General features: G+C 48.1%; 5 protein-coding genes and 1 long non-coding RNA gene across 20 annotated transcripts; 3 read left to right on the top strand and 3 right to left on the bottom strand.

Annotated features, from left to right (window-relative positions):
* Positions 1–127: 127 nt before the first annotated feature.
* Positions 128–3,773, bottom strand: LOC130518322 (keratinocyte-associated protein 3-like). Of its 3 annotated transcripts, none has more exons than XM_057020825.1 (6): positions 3,621–3,773; positions 3,077–3,273; positions 2,791–2,850; positions 2,064–2,255; positions 1,286–1,432; positions 128–1,204 (listed from the first exon to the last, which is right to left on the bottom strand). In XM_057020825.1, the coding sequence occupies exons 1-6, from the start codon at positions 3,631–3,633 to the stop codon at positions 845–847; spliced, it is 969 nt and encodes a 322-aa protein (XP_056876805.1). In that variant the 5' UTR covers positions 3,634–3,773; the 3' UTR covers positions 128–844. The 3 variants fall into 3 exon arrangements, with proteins under 3 accessions (XP_056876805.1, XP_056876804.1, XP_056876806.1); XM_057020824.1 differs by having other exon boundaries at positions 1,277–1,432; XM_057020826.1 differs by having other exon boundaries at positions 1,127–1,225; positions 1,277–1,432.
* A 274-nt stretch (positions 3,774–4,047) lies between these two features.
* Positions 4,048–7,957, top strand: LOC130518327 (uncharacterized). Its single transcript, XR_008947990.1, has 3 exons — positions 4,048–4,254; positions 5,834–6,907; positions 7,014–7,957. It is a non-coding gene; the product is annotated as an uncharacterized LOC130518327 (long non-coding RNA).
* LOC130518324 (gap junction beta-3 protein-like) lies at positions 4,262–5,580 on the bottom strand. The gene has a single exon (XM_057020830.1). It carries the CDS (start codon positions 5,208–5,210, stop codon positions 4,470–4,472), a length of 741 nt encoding a protein of 246 aa, XP_056876810.1. The 5' UTR covers positions 5,211–5,580; the 3' UTR covers positions 4,262–4,469.
* Positions 7,958–8,106: 149 nt separating the features above from the next.
* zgc:91944 (uncharacterized protein LOC436941 homolog) lies at positions 8,107–15,657 on the top strand. Of its 11 annotated transcripts, none has more exons than XM_057020809.1 (11): positions 8,107–8,286; positions 9,059–9,196; positions 10,156–10,582; positions 10,750–10,835; positions 11,007–11,117; positions 11,815–12,018; positions 12,209–12,365; positions 12,807–12,889; positions 12,998–13,096; positions 13,216–13,331; positions 13,778–15,657. In XM_057020809.1, exons 2-11 carry the CDS (start codon positions 9,127–9,129, stop codon positions 13,922–13,924), a joined length of 1,500 nt encoding a protein of 499 aa, XP_056876789.1. In that variant the 5' UTR covers positions 8,107–8,286; positions 9,059–9,126; the 3' UTR covers positions 13,925–15,657. The 11 variants fall into 11 exon arrangements, with proteins under 11 accessions (XP_056876789.1, XP_056876791.1, XP_056876795.1 ...); XM_057020811.1 differs by having other exon boundaries at positions 11,815–12,012; positions 13,213–13,331; XM_057020807.1 differs by having other exon boundaries at positions 8,108–8,286; positions 9,090–9,196; positions 13,213–13,331.
* Positions 15,658–16,991: 1,334 nt separating this feature from the next.
* Positions 16,992–23,110, bottom strand: LOC130518321 (membrane progestin receptor alpha-B-like). Of its 3 annotated transcripts, none has more exons than XM_057020821.1 (2): positions 22,469–23,110; positions 16,992–20,023 (listed from the first exon to the last, which is right to left on the bottom strand). In XM_057020821.1, exon 2 carries the CDS (start codon positions 19,454–19,456, stop codon positions 18,395–18,397), a length of 1,062 nt encoding a protein of 353 aa, XP_056876801.1. In that variant the 5' UTR covers positions 19,457–20,023; positions 22,469–23,110; the 3' UTR covers positions 16,992–18,394. The 3 variants fall into 3 exon arrangements, with proteins under 3 accessions (XP_056876801.1, XP_056876803.1, XP_056876802.1); XM_057020823.1 differs by lacking the exon at positions 22,469–23,110 and having other exon boundaries at positions 16,992–19,486; positions 19,882–20,136; XM_057020822.1 differs by lacking the exon at positions 22,469–23,110 and having other exon boundaries at positions 16,992–19,486; positions 19,851–20,136.
* LOC130518320 (membrane progestin receptor alpha-B-like) lies at positions 22,456–24,158 on the top strand. Its single transcript, XM_057020820.1, has 2 exons — positions 22,456–22,590; positions 22,817–24,158. Exon 2 carries the CDS (start codon positions 22,843–22,845, stop codon positions 23,905–23,907), a length of 1,065 nt encoding a protein of 354 aa, XP_056876800.1. The 5' UTR covers positions 22,456–22,590; positions 22,817–22,842; the 3' UTR covers positions 23,908–24,158.
* The last annotated feature ends 810 nt before the right edge of the window (positions 24,159–24,968 follow it).

Consider the following 24,968-nt stretch of genomic DNA (forward strand, 5'->3'; position numbering starts at 1 on the left):
ACCGTGTCCGACCTCTTATTTCCAGCGAGCGACGCACCTCTCTGCGCGTGCACGCTTTTCAGCGTGTTTGTCTGAAACTAGTCGTACTTGTCGGGCGAGTAGCTGGCAAGAAAAACGCATGAATGGCTTCATAGCTGAATAAAACTTTATTTACCTAAGCAATAAATATTATTTAAAAAAACATACGTCATTTTAAAATAAGCAGCAGCGAGGGCCAATCCTCAGTAAAGCCGCACCCAAAAGGCATTACTTGTCTTAAAAATTGGGGTTTTTGTATCGCTCCTTCCATACACACTCCATCTGACAGTTGAGGAAATACTTTTTAGATCCTGGCAGAGCGCAAGACGAGAGGGTGGAAATTGCTCTCGTGTCTGAGCACGACTGTAAACACGACATGGTTAGCTTAGCATAGCCTAGCGTAAAGGCTGGAATCCATCACAGCACCGTTGCTGGTTTATCTGCCTGTTGTTCCCAAATTAGCAACAATTAGGGATTCAATGAGCAGGTTTCAGCAGGGCGAGTAGGTTAATACAAAAGGATTAGAGTAGCAAACTATTGGATATTAAGTCATCCAGAACTAATGCGTTTTTCAGTCAACATTGCAAAACATTGATTAGGAAGCCAAGTGGTTGCTGGACGTAACAACTAAAGCTCAAAAATAAACCTTCGGTAAGAAAAGCTTGTTTCCCAAAATGAAGACATACATTTAGATAGATACTGAGCTCATCCGAGTGACAGCAGGGATGAAGGAATTCAGCTCGTCCATTTATCCTGACAGACGGGACACTCCACAGCTAACAGTTTAGCTCACGCCTCGGTCAAAGTTCAGACAACCCAGATTTAGCTAAATCCAGAAGCTCGACCTTTCCAGTGTCCCTCTCCCCAGTAGGTGGTGTTGCTCTGGGACCCTCTGCTGGCGGCTGGCCCTCGGTTGCTGCCCCTCTGCATACACGGGGCGAAGAGGCCTCCTCTCCGCGGGAGGAAGGCTCTGATGCACGGACAGAGGATATCGAGTGGGAGGGGGAGGTGGTCGCTTCGACCGTGGAGGCTCAGAGTACCGCCTCGGAGCTTCGGCGCAGTGGTTTAGAGGCTTGCTAATGACTTTTGGAGGTTCGGTGGAGCGACTGGGCGGTTCGGTGATGCGTCTCGGAGGCGCGGAAGAGTGAGAGGGAGCGGCGTCCTTAACGGGCCTCACCACGCTGATCTACACAAACAACAAGTTCACCTACATTAACATTAAACACCGCTTTGCACAAAATCTGCATGAAAGGCTTACGGTTCTGACCGCGGTGTTGTAGTGTTTGCCCCTCTTCCTGTTAGGGCAGCAGGGCAGACCCAAGAACGTAGCGCACACCGCGGAACACCGGGCCGAAAACACCAGCTGAATGATGCAGGTCACAATCAGAGGCACCCACAGGATCAGAGTGGTACTCTGGGGAAGAGGAGGGGCAGTTAGCAGCACGCATGAGAGTCCGGGGGGGATAATTATGTGGCCCGTTTACCAACACCTTACTGGACAAGTGATGGTTATACTGTACAACCAACCCTTTGCCTCTAGGCTACTTATATTAAATGCACCAGATGTCCACACCACGTAAAAATGATGTAGCGCACCTGCCGGCGGCCATGTTGAAGTCCCTGGTTAATAAGCAATTATGAGCCAACAGCAGTTTTGTCCTTCAGCAAAGGAACTCAATACAAACCCAAAGGAAAATGATTCACTTTGGCCATGAATTGAACCAAACCAGCGTTTAGAAGATGCGAGTCAGTCTTTGGACACCCGAAGGCACGCTCAGGCTAACCTGTCGCATTAGCATAGAGGCTATTTTTGGTTACAAAGAACAATAAGTCAAAAACATACTTTATCTGTTGCTATTCCAACATTAGCATGACCAGGCTCACCAAGGAGGTGGCTTTTCCTCGTAATCAACATTGTCTAACTGATTCCACGTGAGGTCTGGGAGGAAGGTGAAGATGAAGGTCGGGCCAGCATTTCTGCCACCACCCGCGCCGTGTGACAAAAGGACGCCGCCGCACCTTCTTGTGGCGGCTTGTGTACTCACGTAAATGCGTGTGGGGTCAAAGGGGCACTCGTTGGTGATGCTGGAGTACCCAATCGCGTCCGGGAAGCGGCAGTGAGTCAGGAGGCTCCGCCCACCGTGGATGATGGCTCTGATGACAGATACGGTGAGTCCGACGGCCGAGGCAGCACCCATGAGAGCGGCAGCCAGGCCGACGGCGAACAGCGACCACGTCTGTGAGAGGAAGGGGGTGAATCCGATGAAGTCTGTGTTGTTGGACTCAAAGTCGTAATGATATCAGCTAACGATATCCGCTAATGCTACTAAAAAAAAGTCCAAGATTGCGAGTTTCATTTGTGGGCTGTAGTTTTCTGAAAGGTGTGGCCACGTGACAGAAACGGCGTGCAGAGGTTACTCATGCGGTAGGGCAGAGCCTCCTCGGTCGCTCGCTCGCTCCAACAAACGAGACGGGAGTGGCGTCCCGCGGCAGGTTTACCTGGACTTACTGACGCTGCTCAACCCCAGGTGACTGAACAAACAGACCAAACTGCTTCTGCCGTGCAGCCGACACCTGAGGCAGCAGGCAACCAGTGGAGTAAAGCTGTCAGCCTGGTGACGTTAAAGTCGGGGGGGGGGGGCTTTAGAAAAACATCAAAGAGAATCAAAGCCATGTAGCGGCGGGAACAAAAGGCACTGACAGAAGCGGCGAGAAGGATCTGTGATGAGACTAACGACAGTTTACAGGAAACACGGCGCGAGTGATACCAACCAGGCATCTGCTCCTCTTGTTCTTCGACAAGATGATGGCCAGGATGCCGACCACGACCCCCTGCAGAGACGAGACACATGACGTCAGAGGTGCCACCTCAGATTTGAAAACATTAAAACAGCGAGAACAAGGGGGTGGGGCTGAGCGTGCAAACACCAAATCAGCGCCGCGACAGCGAGCGTGCTAACCATGTGTCAAGGCAAGAATGTGCTGGCTAAACAAAGCCACGGAATGGCCCTTTAACGTCGCTCTTTAACGCCCGAACCGTTGTGGTCTGTGGGCTCACCACGAGGCCGGAGGTGATGGCGAACACGTTGGAGACGGCGTACTCCATGGCCCGGGCCTGCTTGTGGAGGTTGATGTGTCTCAGCACCACGCCGTGCACCAGCGCTCCCAGCATGAAGTTGACGTGACCAACCAGGACCATGCTCAGGCCCATCTTCATCAGGGTCTTTGGTTCCTCCAGGGAGCCGCAGCAAAGTCCTGAAGGAGGAGACAAGCAGACAAAGATCCTATTAATAATAACCAGTAAACTGTGTATTTTTATATTGAGCAGGAACAGGACTCAACATACAAAGATCATGTGCGTTTGTTTCTGTTGGCCATTTTCCAGCTTCATAGTTTTTTAAATGTTCCTGCATTCAACGGACGCTTTTTAATTTATATTGGTTGAACATGATTGTCGGGGGGTGTAAATGATTTGAATCGATTTAAAGCGACGCACTGCTCGGACCCACCGCCACCACACCCGAACCAGCAGCTGCGGACTGAAACTGTAACTTTGGCAGCTAAAACCGCGGCAACATGTAGACAATAAAAGTTCGGACTACCTGTTTCCGCCATCTCTGTCAGGTCACCTCGCGTCTGACATCACGGCTTTATCAGCGTTTCTCCCAAAACTGCTGTCAGGTGGTGCGTGTGCGTGTTCAGGTGTGAGTTTGGGTGTGTGTTTGGGTGTGTGTTTCTCTGCACCCTTTCAGAATAAAAGGCGTTCCTTGTTGAAAAGGCGTGTTTGATCGCATTTTTAGAGTCTTTTCTCAAAGCTTTTCTTCCATAAATGCTAAAAAAAACCCCAATCAGAGGAGGTTAAACGGAAGGACGGAAGTTGTTTCACTGTAAAAACTGTTTGACTGTAAATCTTTTATTTTACCGTTTAAATGAGCAACAGGTTTCATATATTGGGACGATATTTTGGCGCTTAATTCTGAAAAGAATTATGACGTCACGACCTTTTTGCTTAAGATGATTGGAGGCGGGTACAGGTGCGCTCGCGCGGACCTTCCTCGTTTCTCCAGGTATTAAAAAAACACCTGAATTGGTGTCAAAGCTGTTATTTTAGGGATATGGATGTTTATGTAGTTAGAAATGGCTTCAGTGAGCAGCACATTAAAAGGATAATCCCTGAACTGCCACCTGGGGGGTAAATGACGTAATTAAGGCAGAGAAGAAGAGTCAAGATCAAAGGTGAGGTTTCGTGTTTTTAATAGTCACAACATACATTTGACTTATCAGTGTTTTTTTCCTAAAAAGGACTATTTTATTGATTTCATGGCTGTTTATAACACAAAAATGATCATTTTTATTGAGACCTGGTCGAAGACAGCAAAACATTTTTGACACAAACACGTCCTAAAATAAGGAGGATGCGGCTTCTTAGTAGCGTCAGCGCTGCTGCAGCTCTAATCATGCACAAGAGAGGACTTGCAACCATCGCAGCCCGCGCTGGCGGCCGCGTGGACCTTCCTAGAGGACGCACGGTTGCTTCCCCGATACTTCCGATTCACCACACGAGCAGCAATCAGATAGAGGATCTCACAGATGTTGAGCACCACGCACAGCACCGAGGCACCCACCATGAAGTAGGTGAAAACCGTCTTCTCAGTGGGCCGGGATATGTAGCAGTCCACCAGGTTGGGGCAGGGACTCGCGTCACACTGGACTTTCCTGGGCAGTTTGAAGCTGTCGTAGATGTAGTTGAGCAGGAAGAGGAACAGCATCTCGAAGGTGGTCTTGGTGAAGAGGCTCAACAAGTACGTCCACCACAGACCGCCGTGCTTCTGGCCTGGGTTGTCGTACAGCCGGGCGTCCTCGCCATGCTTGGCTTTGTACTTGCGTTCCCGTTCTTCCCTGTAGGCCACGTGCAGCACCACCATGAAGGAGGGGCAGGTGATGAAGATCAGCTGGAGCGCCCACAGGCGAATGTGGGAGATGGGGAAGAAGTAGTCATAGCAGATGTTGGTGCAGCCTGGCTGACGGGTGTTGCACTCAAAGTGTCCCTGGTCGTCGCTCCAGACCCGCTCGGCAGCCACGACGAAGACCAGCACGCGGAAGACGAAGACCACCGACAGCCAGATGCGTCCGAAGCCAGTGGAATACTTGTTGACTCCGCTGAGGAGACCCTCAAGAAACTTCCAATCCATTGGCTCTGCGGGGGGGGTTCTTGTCTACAGTTGTGTTTCAGAGCCGAGCGAAGTGAAGCAAACAGGACAAAGCTGTCACAGGTGGAGCAACACAAGAGCCCCTCTGGTGGAGGCTTCCTGCCTTCTTACCTTCCCTCAGTCCATGGTCAGAAGGGTCCTGACTGCAGAGAGAAAGGACAACGTCAACGTCGCATCTCTCCGGCGGCCAGTCGACCCGTGGACGAGGGCTGGAGGCGGGGTTAGTTTCAGCATCCAACCAGAATCGCAACCTTCACCTTAGCGGCGAGGCTGGGGAGCAGAAGAAAAACAAAGTCACGGTCGTGATTAATGATCCGATAGAAAGGAAGGAAAAAACTGCTGAAGAGAGTGATTTTAAAGGTGGAAACAAAGGGGGACTTGTAGTCGACCCAGGGGTGAGTCGATATCGGCGCCAGGTGATGAGAATAAGGAGATACGGCTGTTTGTACGTTTTGATAAATCACCGTGAAGCAAGGCCGACGCCTCCCGTGTGTTTGTTTAAGCACTCTGGAAACATTCGAACCACAGAAATACACCTGAGCCCGTATCAGATAATCACCTGTGCCACACTCAGCTCTGATTAATGCCGTACACCCTTCCTTCAGGAGGAATGTACCACGTCAACCAGCCCTGACGGGTAGGAGCGGCCATTTTTATCATCCCAACGTCAACAGGTGTCCCGGTGGAAAGAACCCAGCGATCCTGGGAGGGTTGTAGCCTCTGATGCAGGCAAGATTGTCTCTGCCTGGCAAGGAAAAAACTTCCTGTTACCAGGAAGAAACCTTGAGCAGGACCAGAGTTCATGTCAACAAAGAAAGTCGGGCCTGAGATGGACGTCTGTCCCAAGACCGAGATAAGTGGATCCAAAATAAAGGAATGACTCAGGCCAACATTTAGATACCAATCAGCTTAATTTAATCCATTTATTATTAATACAACATTTGTTCTTGCAGCCACCTGGATCATGAAATAAAATCACAGAACCGGAGCACTCAGGTGCTGCTCTGGACTCTGGTGACGACGAGGTTTTGCCATATTTGAATATCACAGATGTTTCCAGTCTGGACGTTGGTTCATGTAGATGTTTAAAAGTGTCATTTTCAGCTCCGCCAAAGTGATCAGACAGGAAAAGCAAACAGCAGCGTAGAGTTTCTTCAGTCGTCACACATCAGTCTGGACTTGACGAGACGGCGATGGCGTACGCTGGGGCGGGACTGAAGGCTTCTCCGTCTCTGTCGAGCGCCGCAGCCTCAGCCGCCACCGAGCCTTTGTTCACAGCGTTCCTCGCGTCCAGAGGAACCCTCACCAGGAAGGAGTCCTCTCTGTCAGGGTGGCACCCGCCCCTGCTGCACTCCCAGATCCTCTTCCCGCACAGGTAGAAAACCTCGCAAACCGTGAGGCAGATGCACACGAAGCTGGTGACCACCATGAAGATGGTGAATATTTTCTTCTCCGTCGGCCTGAGGGAGTGAAACAAGTGAGATGATTCGGGATTTTGCCTTCTGGAAGTGAAGGACTGGAGGAAGGTACTCTCACCTGGCAATGTAGCAGTCCACCACGTTGGGACACGGGTCTTCCTCGCATTTCACCAGCGGTGGGAAGAAGGTGGCCTCGTAGATGTAGAACAACAGGAGAGTAAACACCACGTCCACCGTTATCTTAAACAGCAGGCTGAAGAAGTAGGTCCACCAAAGACCTCCTCGCTTCTTCCCTGTGTTGTCATACAGAGGGGGGCTGTTTTCTCCGTGCTTCAGCCGATGTTTACGTTCACGATCCTTCCTGTAGGACACGTGAAGCGTGACCAGAAGGGACGGGCAGGTGACGAAGATCAGCTGCAGGGACCAGAGTCGGGTGTAAGAGACGGGGAAGTAGTAGTCGTAACAGACGTTGTGGCACCCGGGCTGCAGGGTGTTGCAGTCAAAGTCCTTCTGCTCGTCGCCCCAGACCTTCTCACAGGCCACCAGGAAGACCAGGAGCCTGAAGATGAAAACGATGGCGAGCCAGATACGGCCGAACGCTGTGGAGTACTTGTTCACCCCGCTGAGGAGGCCCTCGAGGAAGGCCCAGTTCATAGTTTCACCTCGGATGAGAGCCTGGACGCCCTAAACCTGGTGGCTCCTCTGCTCCCTGAGAGCCTGAGCGCAGGTGGTTTGAGCCCAAAGTGAAGCACTTATCACTGGTTGCCGCATGTCGGAGGGGAGGGAAGAGTAATGACGGAAGCAAACGCTCATTCTTCTTCTGTGGAATCCATCAAACACTTTGATTAATAAGCAGGAGGGCGATAGGGACCGTGTGAGGAACATTCCAGATGCTGATTCACTCATGAACCCACTGCAGCTCAGGTTGCACTTTTAGAAAATAATGACTTCTCACTTTCCTGCTGAGATTTAAGAGCCACTTTAACATAACAACCTGTATATTGTACTCCGGATAGCATTAAACAGTATCCTTACGCTGTACAATTGTGCGAAAAAACACTGATCCCCGTTATTTTTTGCAAATTTCCAGTATGTGTATCGAATGAAATCGACCCCTGTGAGTTGAAGTTTGAATATTTAGCCACGCACCTCGGCTCAAGAAACAGAATTGTACAAAAAAAATAAAAAATTAAAGTGACATTAAGATAAATGTTATTTACACCAGCACGCTTGAGTGGCCCTGCATCGAGTCAGGCTGATTTAGTGTCACATTTTCCTGGAGTTAATAAAAATAAAAGGCTATAAGATGCATATTTATGGATTGCGACTTATTTTAATGTCGTCACATGATGTTTTCTGCTGGGTAACAAATCTCTAGTATAACCGGAAACGCTAATTATAACTCATGCTAGCTTGACTGTGGTATCGAATGAGGGGTCATAAATTGAAACAGACTCCCCATATTTGCATACTGTATTTCCCCACTGCGCGGCTGAATATGACCGCGCACCGTCCACTCCGTGCTCGTTAAGCCACCGCCTGTGTGTTGCGGTTGCGCCCGCCGAGTGGACCGACACTTTCTCGACTGTTTTCCCCGCCCGTCCAGTCTGCGGCTGCTGTCTCCCCCGCATCATCGGGAGGTAAGAGAGAGGCGTCCGCGGTGGGACAATCCGATGCTAGCTGTCGGCTAACTTAGCCAGCTAGCGAGCTAACTCGCTAACTTCTACTTGGATGTTTTCGTCCTGTCGCTTAAAGACAATGCCTTTTACGTTGAGTGCGTGCGTTTATTAAAATAACGAGGCGATTAGAATAATGTTATTGTTAATGTGAGGTGAAAAGATAAGTTTTTGGCTGCTAGTGAAAGTAATATTGTCCGTAGTTTCTGCATTTGTTTTTACTGGACGTTTCCGGTAATCTTCAAAATAAAGACAGGTATGCGGCGAAAGCTCGCATTTGATTAGGCTCAAATATTATTTTTCCACACTGATGTAAATGCATTTAAGATTAGTTAAGATTGGTTGGTTGCACGGGTTAGTTTCTGTGCATCTGTTTTAATACGAGTTTATGGTAGCAGTGATAAATCAATACATGTTTTTGTTATTATTCATCAAACATTGCGATCTTTTATACATGTATATCGCCCATACATTACTTGCTCTGATGTGTAAGATAACCATGTGAAGTGATTAGATACTAGTCTTATCATCGAGTTAATTTCTTCGAAAAGCTTTTATTTTGATAGTGGCGCGGCGGTGTTTCCGCCCACACGTTGTGGAACTTTGCACGGTGTCAGGGACTCTGGTCACCTGGGGGGAGCCAGCCGGGAGTTGACGTTGTTAGCTTAGCCGATACACCGAGCCGACAGCTGTCTGTCGGGCTGCCAGCATGCTAACTGGGTCAGTTTAACCGCAGCAAACTGCAGCGGGTCTGCCGTGTTTCCCAGGAGGGGTCCGGCCCGAGCTGAAGTCCGCCGCCGAGCCATGCGACAGTGGTGCGTCCCCGCCGCGACCCCCCGCACCGAGCCGCTGTCCGTGTCGCCTCCTCCATCAGGTAATTCCACCTCAGCGGGAAGCGCCTGACAGTCCCGGCGCCGAATCAGAACACGAATAAGTACAAACCCGCCAGTGTCACAGTTTCACAAGTTGTGGAGTGTTTGAGGGACGTTTGTCTTGTTCGCAACTTTTAACCGCAGTTCCAGTGTTGATCGTGCGAGAAGCCACAGATTTACACTCCTGCAGACATCATGTAGCTGCAAGGTCAAATCACCGCCAAAGATCATACGAATGTGTTCTCTGATGAATAAAAAGCAATAATATGCCGGCCTCTGGGAGACCCAGGAGGGGACGGACAGGTGTCACGGATGGATGAGATGAGACCGAGGTGACCTGATGTTAGGTTATGTCCGCCGGGGTGATTTTACTTTAATTCCACCCTGGACAACTGGAGCAAGGTTAGCCCCAAGTGTCCGTGCCAAGCGCTGGACCGCGTGCCAGGATGTGGAATGACCCAAGGCTTCTTCAGAGGAGAATGCGGCCTGCTCTTTTCTCCTGGAGCAAGGCTCTGATTTAAAGTTAGTTCCCAGCAGCCTGGCTACAGCACTTTAATCGCTGCCGTACGCCAGATAAACTGACAAGGCAGCGTGCCGTTTGGATCCTGCTTTGCTGTCCTTTATTTTTAACATTTGGGTTGTCATCTATTAATAAGCCTTTCATGGCGTGTTAATCTGCAGAGTTGTGCTGAGGTTTCTGGTGTATTGTCTAAATTTAAGATGCCGAGTAGAGATAAATATAGCAGAATGTAACAGTGGGAAGTGCTGCAGTTTATCTGGGGAGAAATCGGCCTAATTTTGATTGTTTGCACTCTTAATTCCTCTTGTTTTGTTTTGTTTAGTCCTGCTAAATGTGTGACTTCCAGGAAAGGGTTGCAAGACTTTTGGCTTCTTCTGGTGAGGTCTTTCGTTTCCATCCAGTCCAAGTTTACTCTGATCAAAGGGTCTAAATTGTGCACAGATGACAGGATGGAGTGTTGCGGGGTGGAGCCACGCTACACCATCGAACAGATCGACCTCCTGCAGCGCCTGCGTCTCTCCGGCATGACCAAACCTCAGATCATCCACGCCCTGGAGACCCTGGAGAGGCTGGATCCAAACCACCGGCCGTCCCGCTGCAGCTCCCAACCCTCCACTCCCGCCAACGCCCCCAGTACGGCTGCGCCCGCCCCGTCTTCGTCCTCCTCGACGTCTTCCTCGCTCTCCTTGGCCTCTGCGACGACGCAGACCTCCGGCCTGGACGGTGCCGCTCTGTCCCCCAGCAACAGCTACGAGGCCTCGCCGCCACCCATCTACCCGCCCAGCGTGGCCGTTCAGAGGTCGTTCAGCTACGACGCCATGGGAGAGGAGGAGTGGGACCTGGAGGAGAAGGTGGAGGAGTACATGAGGTGAGGGAGCGAGGAAGACTAAAAGAATGATGTCAGCGCCTGCCTCCTGAGGCACAGGATTAGCCTCCAGGATGTTAGCGGAGTGAATTAAGGGCAGGTGTTGAGGGAGAACGGAGGAAAAAGCCAGACAGTTCTATAAAGGTGACGGGTTCTGCGTTGCTTTACAGGAGAGACAGCAACCTGGTGAAAGAGGAGATCAAAACCTTCCTCAACAATCGCAGGATCTCCCAGGCAATCGTTGGCCAAGTTACAGGTAATCTGCTCTGCCCCGTTCTATTTAGCTCCCAACAGCAGTCGCCTCTGTTCCCACCACGAGAGCTCACACAACCTGAGCAGCAGCTGCAGCCCTCCGCCACCACTCGCCTCTTGTTGCACCATGAAATGACTGTTTTCAAACCTTGCTATGCTAACTTGGTCCCCGCAGGCATCAGCCAGAGCTACATCTCCCAGTGGCTGCTGCAGCAGGGTCTGGAGATGAGCGACTCCAAACGCAGGGCTTTCTACCGCTGGTACCTGCTGGAGAGGAACAACCCCGGTGAGACACGGAGGGAAACCATGTTTCAGATAGTGTGAGCGGGACTGACATTACAGACCGTTTTTCTTTTCCTTTTCGAGTGCCTGTTAATGCCCCGCCTCCATCGCCCTGCATGGTACACCCGCACACCTCCAAACCCTGACGCTAACTCCGCCCTGGTCCTCGAGCGCTGTGAGTTTGTGGGAGGACACGAGCCCGATCCGTAAACTCATAAGAAAGACGGACGTTAAGAGGCATCAGCAGAGAGGATAATCAGTAGTCAAACCTTAGCGGGCGGACGCCATCTTCAGTGGTGTCCTCAGACGTTTGACAGTGTCAGGCGCGATTAAACCATCACAGAGTGCGTGAGCGTGTCACAGCGTCTGATGGACTCACATGGAAGCACATCTCTTCATCTAAACCCTTCTTTTCTCTGAGCTTTGCTGGTGCTCCTGTGTGGTTCTCAGCCCTGCTGCTGGAGGAACTCTGGTGCTGGTTTTCTTTCCTGAGTGATACTAACGATAACTAACTCTGCTTCTGGCTTGGCCTCCTATTGACCCGCCCATCCTGACTCTAACCTCGGCTGATTGGCTGGAATAAATCACAATTCCTTCAGTCTTTGGATCTGAATCTTCCCGGCGGGTTTACAGGAGAGTCTGATTCCTTTATGGTGTCTTTAATCTGGCCTGCCTGACCGTTGGTTTTGTCCCGACTGAAGGGCTGAGGTGGAGTGAAAGCCAGCACAGCGTGAGTCCCAGGGCCAGGGGAGGGGACAGAGACGGGACAGTAGCGGGTGCAAGCGGCACCCTCCCCAACCCCAACACAAGCCTCAACCCAGTGTGGAACAGGCAGAGAGAGCTGCTGATGCACTTGCTGCCGTGGTACACTGCCGCCGCCGCCGCCCAGGTCCAGCCAGGTAACCGTACGTATACAACTACTGACTGGGCTCAGTGGTCCTCCTGCCCTCAACTGCCTACATCGACGCCCCGCCCGCCCTGTTTGTTGAGACGTTGGTGTGGGTGGCGTCGGTCTGACAGCAAACTTTGACCTCCACGTCAGTAATCGCGTCAGACGTACGTTAAAGGCGACTCTTGGCGCCCTCTCGTCCCCAGGAGCCACCTTGTCCATGCGCTCTCTGGTGAAGGAGGAACCGGACTGGAGGACGGGCATGATGGCGGTGGACAGAGCCGGGCTGGTGAGCGGGCCTCTGAGGCTGCGCCGGGGCAGCAGGTTCACCTGGAGGAAGGAGTGCCAGTCCATCATGGAGAGGTGAGCCGCTCAGTTAGCATGCGCAGGAGCTAACGCTTGGGTGAAACTGGGGGATTTCCTGTCTCATATCTGCTGCAGAAGCCTTGGCGTTCCTCCTGTTCTGTGATGCATCTTCTCAGTAGCTGGCTAACATGCAGAGACGGCGGCGTTCCTCCACTCTGAGCGATTGATTTTTCTATAACACGGTTGCTGTAAATATCTTCGGTCTGAGCACTCAGAGTAATAACCACCCCGGCTCTGCGCTCACGGGCGCCGGGGTTACGCAATTCTTCTGCAGTGCTGATCCTCGTGAGCTGGTGTGAACTCAAGGATGCAACGGGAGACGGTGAGGGGATGGACAGGAGGGCAGGGAGGCACCGATCCCCCATGATGCCTCTGTTCCATCTGATCAGAAACGTTGGGCTGTGCTTTGATCTGATGTGTTTCTGTGGCTCTCCGCAGCTTCTTCATGGAGAACCAGTACCCAGATGAAGCGAAGCGGGAGGAGATCGCCAACGCCTGCAACTGCGTCATCCAGAAACCAGGTACTGTCTGGAGGCCTGGTCCCAACCTGATCAGTGCTGTCATGGGTTTTAGCTAATATCTCAAACTGTCGCTACCATGGAGGTCAGGTGTTGTCGTTTCCCCCCAAGCAGGCTGTAAACTGTCTGAGTTTGAGCGCGTCACGGCGTTGAAGGTGTACAACTGGTTTGCAAACCGTCGGAAGGAGATGAAGAGAAGAGCCAATATTGGTGAGGAACTCTTTATGTCTCTAATCCTGGTGATCCTGTGGTTCTTGGCCACGGAAGAACCTTCAATTTCCCTCTTTAACCTCAACGGAGCTTCCCTTCATTGTTTTTCTGACCAGAAGCTGCCATCTTGGAAAGCCACGGAATTGAGGTGGCGAGTCCGAGCTGCCACTCGAACGGCGAGGAGGCGGAGATGCAGGAGTTCTCAGATCAGGTTAATCAGCGCTTCTCAGAACAGGTGAGCTGTTCGTTTATAGTTAAAAAGGTTAGGGAGGTTGACATTAGCATGCTAATCTCCTAGCCTGCTTCACTAGCTCCACCCATATGTAGCCTGCGCCACGTCTGAACATTTGATGCTACATTTTTCCACATTATTTTCCACTTTTAAAGTTGCGGCTTTATAGGAGGCGGCCTGTCGGCGAGCAGGGCCGTGGCTGAGGTTGTTTTGTCTGAGGCCCCCGTGCGTTTGATGTTATTATGAGGAGCTTTAAAATGTTTTCTGCCTCTTCGTGAGAATGTGGCGCCATGAATTAGAGCGTGGCAGCCTGCCAAGGAAGCGGGTATTAATGGGAAACAGCCAAAACGGTCATGTGATCCAGCCTTAGCACATCTGGGTGAACGACTGTGCAGTATGTCGCAGATTTAATCTGCTCGTGTATTTCACGTCACATGACCTGTTCACAGGAGGAGACATCTTCCCTCAGGAATGTCGACCAACCAGACCCCTCCCCCCTGACGACTGCGGAGGTCGCCGCCCTCCCAAGCCCCGCCCCTCTGGTCCTGGATCAGAAAGAGGAAGATTCAAAAATGGAAACTGTGGATGAGGAGTGACCCAGGCTGCTGGAGTCACAATTTTAGTCACATGACCCATGAAAAGGGTCTCCTGCTCCCCGAGTGTTTGGGCCCTCTGGCCCCCAAAAAACAGAAGGGAGGTGAAGTTGGCGGAGCCTCTAATGTTACAGTCGAGGCTGTATTTATCATCAGTAATCCTGCATATATTAATGGCAATATATAACACGCATATATAAATATATCAGTATATAGCGCATTCCAAAATGCTATTGAAAGCCAATATTCCTTAGAGGGAGAATTATGTAAAGGATACCTCGCCCAGTTTGAGTTCCAACTTGTCCTTAGCTACACACCTTTTTCTTTCTTATTTTTTTAAATGCGCGGTTGTTGATTGGACAGAGGTGCGGAGGGGGGCGACGTGTTGCACCTGCAGGTCAGGTGTGTCGGGGACAAGTAGGTAGACTGATAGCTGGAACGTCTTTGGCTCCATCTGTTGACTCCAACCCTCCACCGATCCAACGCTGTAGCCATCACACCTGTAAATCCCTGAGGGGCAACTGGAATCTCAGGTAATCGCACCCACCCCCCAAAAAAAGATGGATAACGACGTTGAAGCATTGTCTTAACTTGCGTTGGTTCCTTCATCCTGACAGAATGTTATTTATACCTTTTTATATTAGCGGAACAATCCCGGGACGGTGTATTGTAGTATTTACGGTAATGTCATCCGTCGTCTTTATTATACGGAAAGCTGCTGTTTCTGGTTTTTTTTCTAACCTCCTCAAATCAGCCATTGAAGCTAGCCTAGCTACTTTAGAATTGTTTTGTTATCGTTTGAAAGAACGCTAAAACCAATGTGATTTCTAAAAATCAAAACGCGTTTGTTGTATGTGCTGCAAGCACCTCCTGACCTGTGCAATCATTACAGAGGCTCAATTATGCTCCGGTTTGATAGTTACGGACCACCAGAGTCCTGAAATAACACTAATGTCTAGCATAATGACGTCCTCTGTTACTCTTTACACGTAAAAAGGGAATGCACCTGTAGCCGCGCCTATCCTCGGTCCCTTTGTCCTAATCTGAATGTGTGAAATTTGGTGACTTTGTTGTTGCCCCTATTGGGTTTCCATGGGTACTGCAACACAAGGGCGGTTATAGAGTATTACCCCAAAGCCCCGCCCTCTTTTTTCCTATCTAACCATGAGCATAAATGAGCAATTAGCATGAGTTTAGCCTCCTCTAAGTTTGAATGGCTTTAAAGCTGCAATTCAAAGTGGATCCTCACTCTAATGGAAGGAGCGTACCGGCGTGTACGCGGGTGCTTTCAGTTCAATCAAATTAGCACTCAATGGAATAAAGTTTGCATCATCTAATCCTGCATATTTTCCGGCCAAAGGCCTCGGGAGCTGATCCCTGGACAGACTCGTCCAATGCCCCCCAGCAGGGCTCGACCACGTTACCTCCTCATGCCAAAGTTATGCCACGGTAGCGACGAGCTGACGGTCACATGTTCAGCACAGACGTTTAGTTGGTCAGTACTTCACCTGGCAGACGTGGATTACCTCAGATTAACACAGGCTAACTTGTCGGACCGACGGCAGCCCTCGTGACCGTTGTGATGCGTTCACGACAGCGGCGTTCGCGCCGTAATTTACTGTACTTATACTCACCTCTAACACCTCTGACAGCTTCAAAAGCTGCGCGGTGTTTCTGATTATTATGCTTTATCTGCTTTTATCCGACGAGGAAACGACAATAAAATGTTAACAGTGGCTGTGATGTCTCTCTTATTGTCTTATGACAACTACAAATGATTTGTTTAGATATTTTCATGTAACACCTAAAGGTTTACTTGTGCTTCTCTGTGTGTTTCAGTCGATTATTTTCCACTTAATGTGTCACATTATGGTACTTTTCACATAAAACTTAGGTGAGGGTCCGTGGGGACAAAAACGTATGTCTACTGTAAGCAAGATCTTAAAAGAACTTATTTACAAACTGAGCTGAGAACTACATTACCCATGATGCTAAGGTGTCGCAGAGACTTCTCTTAATTTTAGATGATCGCTAATTTATTTTAAATAACGTTCTGTTTGACTTAATGCGTCATCATATAGTGCAACCAGCAGTCTTCCATTTTTTGAACCTGTAGTTTCAACACATTTCAATATACAACAATAATAAAAATTATAATGTAGAAAAAAGATCCAGGGTAATAACTTCAGGTTTGTTTTATACTTAAATAAAACCCTCCTATCTGCATAATAAAATGTAGATATACTCGACACTTTAATGAGTGGTTTTACTTATCTAGAAAAGGAAGATAACAAAAAACAAGCTTGAAGAATAAACCCTTTAATTATGTTTTAATTTACTCACATTTTCCCCAGTTCTTTACGGGAAAATCGTGAAAATAAAACCAGCACTAGTGTCTGAACAGCAGGTGGCAGCATTGATGCGTTTTAAACGCGTTTCTGCTTTTCGTTTGTATTTGACTTGTTCGCTGATATATTCCTATATGATCGCGGATTTTACGGACAATATTCGACTGCTAAAATAATTTCAGTCCTATTTTTTATGTTTCTATATTTAGAGACCTAAAACTTTTCATACATTTTGGGAGTAAAGTAATTTTCCCATTATTCTATGCGTTTTTTCCTATCGGATGCTATAAAAACGATACATTGATGTCACATCCGTCCGTGACGATGTCGCGGTAATTAATGTCCCCGTGCTGCTGCAGACAATCCGGAACTATCAACAATTACCCAAAAAATGACCAATACATCTTAGAGAATAACCTTGAAAATACGTATGATGTATTTTGAGAATTTGAGCAATACACACAAATGTTTCAATAACATTTTTATTTCCGTCCAGCTACTCGTAACCAAAGGTTCCGTTTAATTTGAGTTGGAGCTGAAATTTGCATTCTCTTTCTCACAGTGTTGACATACAGTTTATGAAACTCTTGAGTTCTGGAGTCGACTCGAGTTATTAGCACTGAGTCTTGCTATGTTTTCTAAAATATTTTTTATTTTATTTTCTATGATAGATTATCTGCATGTATAGGACTGTAATGAGTCAAAAACTTCAAGTTTCGACATTGTTTTAGTAAGGCTTTTATTTTGTAGGAAAGGACTACAGTACCCATAACCCCACGGTGTTGCTGAAGCTCTGATTGGTGGAAAACACATTTTTGTAATACAGCGTTTGCTTGGATGCACCAACTGCAACTATCAGATCACAAAAACTTTCAATACTGGTCAGAACATATATTTGCAAACAGTATTAAAAAAAATGTTGATCCACAACATTCACACTCAAATGAACAGAAAACAGATGACATGAATCGACAAGAAATGATCAGTTTTGGTCACCAGCATCCTGCAGTGTAACATTATCCTAGCATGAGAAAACATTTGAAAAACAAAGCGAAGCAAACAGAGTTGCACATTCAGTTCTTTAACGAACATTCAGAGGACTAATCACAATCATTTAAAACAGTTTAAAACAATTCTAAACTGATGACCGGTCACCTTCCTGTTCAACCTTAGCATCAACTGCTTAGCACCTAGTTTAAATCCCACTTTTAAAAAAGCTAGCACATCACTAGCCTAGCTAGTAGTTAACTAACTAAAACATTTGATGCCAGAAGGAGGAAGTCACAACCAAAGTTCTTCTGCTATATATTCTTTCTCTGCACCTCCTTCAGTAAAGCTTATTCTGTCTAAATCAGAGGTGTCAAACTCAAATACCCAGTGGGCCAAAATTCAAAACTGGGATAAAGTCACGGGCCAACATTGATATTTATTGAAAAAAAATCTTCCTCCAGCTATAACACGGAACCTTTTGGTATGGACCCAAACTAGTTTTGCTCAACAACTGAACATTGAACAAGCAAATCTTAACACAATACAATATATAATTTATTAATGCACACATGCAAAATCGAAATTCAAATAAAAAACACATCACTGGCATTCAGTTCTTCTCTTTTAAATTTCAACGGTAATTGGCTCCACATACAAGACAGACAGGTCCGTCTTTTACATATCTAAACAGATATTCTGCCTCCTACCTGTTCAGAAAGGTCTTATTTTCTGCCTTTCTTTTTACCATTTTTCAGAGGGGTAGTGCGGTGCCAGAATTAGCATTAGCATATAAGGTCGCTATGACTGCTTCCTCTTTCTTGGTGGTTGGCAAGCCACATATTGGTGCATTACAACCACCAACTGATGTGGAGTGTGGATTTTCACACTAAAACACTAGCAGAGCATTCTGGTATTTGCAGTATTAGCACATGCGCTTTAAGTGATAATACCGGCGGGCCAGCTCTAATAGTCAATTGGTATGACTTCGCGGGCCAATTATAATTACATTGCGGGCCAAATTTGGCCCATGGGCCAGAGGCTGGCACCTGTGGTCTAAATGATCTGTACTACTGAAAGACACTCTGTGACAGACACGTTTCACCTCATTTGAACTGTTTTGCAAAAACACGTGACTTCACTTGGACTTGCTCTTCTGATCAAGCATTTGTCTAACTTTCCTCAGCATGAAGGTGACCACCAGGACACACAGAACAGAGTTAGCCATGTATAGCCTAGCAAAGAGTGCCGCCTCATGGCTCTGGTGGAGCCGGGAGTACAGTTTCCTGCGTCCCATAAAGTCCAGGTGAGCAGAATGGATCTGAGACAGCGTGAAGCAGGAGATACAGACGTGAAAGAGCTGATGGCTCTGCCCCATAAAATCGCACCACCCTGGAAAGCAGCTCTCCAGCACTGGAACCGTGAAGAAGAAGGTGGTGCTGAGGGACAGCACCACCTGGCTGAGGTGATAGATGGCAGCGGGGTCCTGGCTGTCTGCAGGGAACATCAGTCTTTTGGCGATGGGACTGATGTCCCAGAGAAAAGCCAGGACTGATGGAATCAGCTGGCCCGCCTTATGCAACAAAGTGGGCTGGTCGTGGTTGCAGTATTTGCCATAGCAACAACCCAGGCATGATAGACAGCTGAACACCATGGCTACAGGCATGAAAATCCCCTGAACCTGTCTGTGCAGGTCCTCGTCCACGGAGTAGTAGAAGTGAACCACAGCGCTGCCGAACTGGTACTGGGCCACCCCGACGTAGTCCAGGAAGTAGAAGGTGTAGTGGCACAGCTCGGACTTTCCCGCCAGTAGATGAGCGGCGACACTGCACGCCGTGTAGGTCAAAGAGGACACGAGGAGGACCAGCAAGGGCCACGAGTGAGGGTCTCTGACAAAGTCCACCTCGGCTGACAGCTGGAGCAGCTTAAACAGGAAGATGAATAAGGCCAGCAGGTGAGTCCAGATGTTGATGGTCTCATTGTGTCGCTGGAATATTGACAGGAAGTAGTAGCGCCAGTGCTGGTGGAGAGGACGGTAGCCGGTGAAGACGAAGCTCTGCCTGAAGTAGTGAGGAACCTCGGTGTCTCTCACAGTGCCGGGCATGGAGGGCGCGGCCTGGGTCAGCATCCGGGGAAACTCCTGGATCTGCTGCAGGCTGATGAACAGACGGCCGGTTCTCTCCAGGACAACGGACGCCATGATACCCGTTACACCCACCAGGGAGGATCCCTGCAAAGGAGAAGAGTTAGCTTCACTTTGAATGTCATCTTTAAATGTCTTTAAATATGTTTGTTCATGTATTCAAGAGAATAACAAAACTGTTATGTTGCCGTGACCTGCAACCTGTGGGGTGGGGGCCAGTTAATGACCACAGCTGCATTAATTAGCTTCCAAGTCCCAAAATCTGTAGTAGGACACAACTTTAAATTGTGAGAACAGTCTGACAGCAGAAATGAGGTTTTTAGTGAAATAACAATGAATCCAAATGAATAAAAAGGAAACAGAAAAATGACTCAAAGACCAAAACAGGTTAATAAACAGTCTGAATGAACATTTCTCTACAGTAGAGAAATGATGGTATTCCCAACTCCACCTCTGCTTCTAGAATCGAAGTAAAGTCTCACCGCAGACGTTCCAGAACTTCAGATGCCTTGAATAAGCAAAATGCACATTTTCTGTGCAAGTGGATGTTTGCACTGCAGATAAAGAACCAGTAGCTCAGGTTTTCTCAGGAAGACACCCACCGGGAGGAAGGCAGCTCGGAGCCTGTCGGAACACGTCAGGTTGCACAAAAGAAACGAATAAATGCACAGAAAGTCTATATCAACTGCAGAGACACCAGGAAAGAAACTGTCTCTTGTTCAACAACAGTCTTTAACCCTCTTTAATCCATTTGATTTCTATCTTCTTTCTCTTTGAATTGATCCATCGTGCTGTCACGTTTTGGCAGATCAACATTAAAGGAGTGGCTGAAGATGAGAGAACCTGTAATGGAAAATGAAGCTGTCATTGTGACATTGAAATGATTGTATAATATGCTGGATAAGCCGTGCAACAGTTGGGGAGAGCAAGAGCACACGTACATGTGTATACCGATGGATCATTTACTCATTGGAAAACAGGAGCACGTGAGGAAGAGCTGCCTGGAATAATAGAAAATAAACCTGTCTGTAATTATGTTTGGGTCCAGACTCACCCTATTCTGCTGAGTATAGAGCTTGAGCTCTGGTTCTGTTCACGGCCATTGTTGATGTTTGTTGAATATTGTTGGTTGTCCACTTTAATTCTATGTAGTTTATTATAATAAAACCTTGGAATTCAAAGAAACATATTGCTTTGTTCATTCCTGCTGCCCCAGGGCATGAAAACCTGGAGGGGTCCCAAAACCAGAGAGAGAATCCAGTCCTGGAGGGCCAAAGTCCAACCAGGTTTTCTGTCCTCCCGGGTGGAAAATGGCTCTTTTTAGAGGCAAATTTTAAGAGTTTTCCACCCGGTAGAACAGAAAACCCAGTTGGATTACAGCCCTCGAGACCTGGGTTTAGACGTCTTTAAATACACTAACTAATTAGTGACATCACCTCCTTTTTGAGTCACTTGATGGTTACCTGGTCACCACACCTGGATGAATAATGTATGCTGCTCAGTGACTTAACTTAAAATGAAACACAAAGCTGCGTAAGGTAGAATTAGGGCAAAGGTGCTTGAATCCAGTCCTCCGGGTCCCAAGTCCAACCTGGTTTTCTGTCCTCCCAGGTGGAAAAACAGCTCTTTTTAGAGGCCAATTTTAAAAGTTTTCCACTCAGTAGAACAGAAAACCTGGTTGGACTTCGGACCCGGAGGACTTAATCCTGACATCCCAGCTATAAGGGATCATTTTCTATAGTAATTCTGGTGTGTAATAGTACTCAATGGCAGCATTAAAATCCCTACTGTGCATTCAAAGGGATAAAATGTTTCCAATTGTTCAAAATTTGTTTTAAGGAACTAATACTTTGGTGTCTTCGATGTTCTCCCCACATTCCTTTTATCTTTATCATACTTTGACCATCTATCAAAGATCCACACAATCATCATGTTTATTCTTTTTTATTCTGTTAAAATAAATATGTATGTGTGCATATTCAGGAAACACACACTGGCAAACATGTAATTGCATATTTTTTGTTTTGTGTAGTTCTTCTTTTATTCTTCAATAAAATGAGACACCCGAGTCAGAACCAGACGGAGTTTATAGGCATCAACGTTTTAGATCATAGGTGCCAAACTCTGGCCCGTGGGCAAAATTTGGCCCGCAATGTAATTATAATTGGCCCGCGAAGCCATTCCAATTGACTATTAGAGCTGGCCCGCCGGTATTATTGCTTAAAGCGCATGTGCTAATACTGCAAATACCAGAATGCTCTGCTGGTGTTTTGGTGTGAAAATCCACACTCCACATCAGTTGGTGGAGGTAATGCACCAATATGTGGCTTGCCAACCACCAAGAAAGAGGAAGCAGTCATAGCGACCTTATATGCTAATGCTAATTCTGGCACCGCACTACCCCTCTGAAAAATGGTAAAAAGAAAGGCAGAAAATAAAACCTTTCTGAACAGGTAGGAGGCAGAATATCTGTTTAGATATGTAAAAGACGGACCTGTCTGTCTTGTATGTGGAGCCAATGGGCATTACAAGGAGAACAACAACAGATGACGCTATAAAACGCAATGCCAGAAAGTAGAAGAGATGAAAAGCCATTACATTTACATTACATTAACTTACAATGGCAAAAGATTACTGTTGAAATTTAAAAGAACTGAATGCCAGTGATGTGTTTTTTATTTGAATTTCGATTTTGCATGTGTGCAATAATAAATTATATATTGTATTGTGTTAAGCTTTGCTTGTTCAATGTTCAGTTGTTGAGCAAAACTAGTTTGGGTCCATACCAAAAGGTTCCGTGTTATAACTGGAGGAAGATTTTTTTTCAATAAATATCAATATTGGCCTGTGACTTTATCCCAGTTTTGAATTTTGGCCCAGTGGGTATTTAAGTTTGACACCTCTGATTTAGATGCTGTTTGATGTGAAAGTGCAACGAAACAAAGTCCAAACAACCGAAGCGATGCTCATATTTGCACTGGCTCAGCTGCACCAACATTAAAGCTACATGCTAATGTCATGCTCTCATCTGCCGCTCAAATCAAACACCAGGGGACAGAACACATCGACCTTTACACGGAGCAAAACGCCAAGGTCCATGTGGTGACTGCTCATCTGGTGATACGTGTAAGGAGAAGATCCGTCACTGCGGCTGACTGGAGACGAGGGAGAAGAGCTGGATCTGGCTGAAGGTAGGAGCACCATGTTTACGAACCAGCAACACCAGTCAAGGACCGGCAGGAGCACAGAGCCCCACATTCATCTGCACAAACTTCAACATCTTTTCAAACTGATTTTTCACTGAAACGCAACACAAATTAAGACATTTTTGAAAAACTAAGATCCTGGTGGGATCGTCGGGATCACCTAGCAGCAGGCATTGAAATCCCTGTAACATTCATCAGCTCTTCCCTGCAGGAATTACCCAGCGTGCAGCATCCGTCATGGCGTCCGTTGTCCTGGAGAGAACCGGCCGTCTGTTCATCAGCCTGCAGCAGATCCAGGAGTTTCCCCGGATGCTGACCCAGGCCGCGCCCTCCATGCCCGGCACTGTGAGAGACACCGAGGTTCCTCACTACTTCAGGCAGAGCTTCGTCTTCACCGGCTACCGTCCTCTCCACCAGCACTGGCGCTACTACTTCCTGTCAATATTCCAGCGACACAATGAGACCATCAACATCTGGACTCACCTGCTGGCCTTATTCATCTTCCTGTTTAAGCTGCTCCAGCTGTCAGCCGAGGTGGACTTTGTCAGAGACCCTCACTCGTGGCCCTTGCTGGTCCTCCTCGTGTCCTCTTTGACCTACACGGCGTGCAGCGTCGCCGCTCATCTACTGGCGGGAAAGTCCGAGCTGTGCCACTACACCTTCTACTTCCTGGACTACGTCGGGGTGGCCCAGTACCAGTTCGGCAGCGCTGTGGTTCACTTCTACTACGCCGTGGACGAGGACCTGCACAGACAGGTTCAGGGGGTCTTCATGCCTCTGGCCGCTCTTCTCTGCGTCCTCTCGTGCCTGGGAAGTTGCTGTGGCAACTACTGCGCCCACAGCCAGCCCAGCTGGGTGCGGAACGTGGCCCAGGTGACGCCCTCGGCGCTGGCCTACGTCTGGGACAGCAGCCCCGTCTTTTTGAGGCTTTGGTCCTGGACTTCGGCCAGAGAAGACCCCGCCATGTTATATCACATAGGCCAGGTGGTGTTCTTCCTCAGCAGCGGGTTCTTCTTCACCTGTCCTCTGCCGGAGCGCTGCTTTCTCGGGCGCTGCGACTTCCTGGGTCAGAGCCACCAGCTGTTCCATGTTCTGATCTCCTGCTGCACCCTGAGTCAGATCCACGCCACCTACCTGGACTTTGTGGGTCGCCGGGACCTCTACAGGCATCTTCACGGGAGCTATGAGGCCGCGCTGTTTTTGGGCCTGTACGTGTTCACGTTGTTGGCGTGCACGCTCGTCATGGCCTTCATGCGGAGGAGAATTCAGCAAACTCTCGACGCAAAAAACAAACACAACTAAAAAGGTCTAAACTGGGTGAGGACACACAGCAGCGATGCAGCAGCAGGGTCTAAAGATCCCAAAAATGAGAGATTTTACACTGATTTGTGTAAAATGTGTGGCCTCAGAGGCCTTCCTGCTGCTCTGCTGTCTGAAAACCATTTTTTTCCTGCATCTGTGTTAATATTTGCTGTGCTGGGGTATAGAACCGGGGCAAAGGGTGGGGTGGGTCATTGTGGGTATAAAAGACAAACAAATGCCCTCACAGATGGTCGATAATACAGTAAAAACAGGAGATTATGAAATATTTGTGTTTCTATGAGACAAGGACACGCTGCAGGTTTGTGGAGGAAGGGTCTGCTGGAGTTGGACCCACCTGGACCTCATCTTCAGAACCTACGACCCGACCTCTCGCACCGACAAATAACTGTGGCGTCAGATTTAAAATCCAGAATTGCACAAACCAAAATGAAAACTATGGTTCATGCGTGGTGCAGATCTGGAGTCGCTTTACCAAAGATCCTGAGGTAGGATCAGATGGTGCAGGTTGTTCTCAACGGTGTCCAGCCATCTGGGGCATCTGGGGCATCTGGGGCATCTGGGGCAGTGTTGGTGATGACAAGGTGCCATCCAGGACATCTGGTGGTGCCAGAGAGGGAGCTGGAGGTGGGAAGCCCATAACATCACCACTGACCAGCCTAAACCTTGTCTTCTATCAGGAGACCAATAAAAGGACAAATTTAAGATTAGATTAGAGTTAACGATGTTAATCAACACAGAAATGACCAAAAAGCCATTTAGGAGCGTTTGTGCTCGTCCAAAACATTAATGTGTGTTTAGTGCTGAACAGGATCGATAACGTTTCCGATCAGAAGCGTCAGATTTGGCTCACCCAGATGTTCCAGACGCAGGTTGGAAAATCACCTACAAATAATCCTGAATCTGTGGACAGAGTGATTTTAACTTTTTAAAATCGACTTTAATGACATTTTCCCCACTCGGGGATCTTTTATAATGAGGAGGTTGTTTTTCCACACGTCTTTTAAACCTGGATCTTCTTTTTTAACCCGTAACTATCCCAA

Source organism: Takifugu flavidus, chromosome 21 (assembly GCF_003711565.1).
Source record: "Takifugu flavidus isolate HTHZ2018 chromosome 21, ASM371156v2, whole genome shotgun sequence".
NCBI classification, from domain to species: Eukaryota; Metazoa; Chordata; class Actinopteri; order Tetraodontiformes; family Tetraodontidae; genus Takifugu; species Takifugu flavidus.

Coding starts and splice junctions, on each gene's coding strand:
- LOC130518322 (XM_057020824.1), bottom strand. Junction 2,256..2,790: donor ACAAGAGGAGCAGATGCCTG/GTTGGTATCACT, acceptor TTCCTCTCACAG/ACGTGGTCGCTGTTCGCCGT. Junction 1,205..1,276: donor ACAACACCGCGGTCAGAACC/GTAAGCCTTTCA, acceptor TTGTTTGTGTAG/ATCAGCGTGGTGAGGCCCGT.
- LOC130518324 (XM_057020830.1), bottom strand. CDS start 5,210: ATGGATTGGAAGTTTCTTGAGGGTCTCCTCAGCGGAGTCAACAAGTAT.
- zgc:91944 (XM_057020807.1), top strand. CDS start 9,127: ATGCGACAGTGGTGCGTCCCCGCCGCGACCCCCCGCACCGAGCCGCTG. Junction 13,097..13,212: donor GAAGAGAAGAGCCAATATTG/GTGAGGAACTCT, acceptor TTTTCTGACCAG/AAGCTGCCATCTTGGAAAGC. Junction 13,332..13,777: donor ATCAGCGCTTCTCAGAACAG/GTGAGCTGTTCG, acceptor ACCTGTTCACAG/GAGGAGACATCTTCCCTCAG.
- LOC130518321 (XM_057020821.1), bottom strand. CDS start 19,456: ATGGCGTCCGTTGTCCTGGAGAGAACCGGCCGTCTGTTCATCAGCCTG.
- LOC130518320 (XM_057020820.1), top strand. CDS start 22,843: ATGGCGTCCGTTGTCCTGGAGAGAACCGGCCGTCTGTTCATCAGCCTG.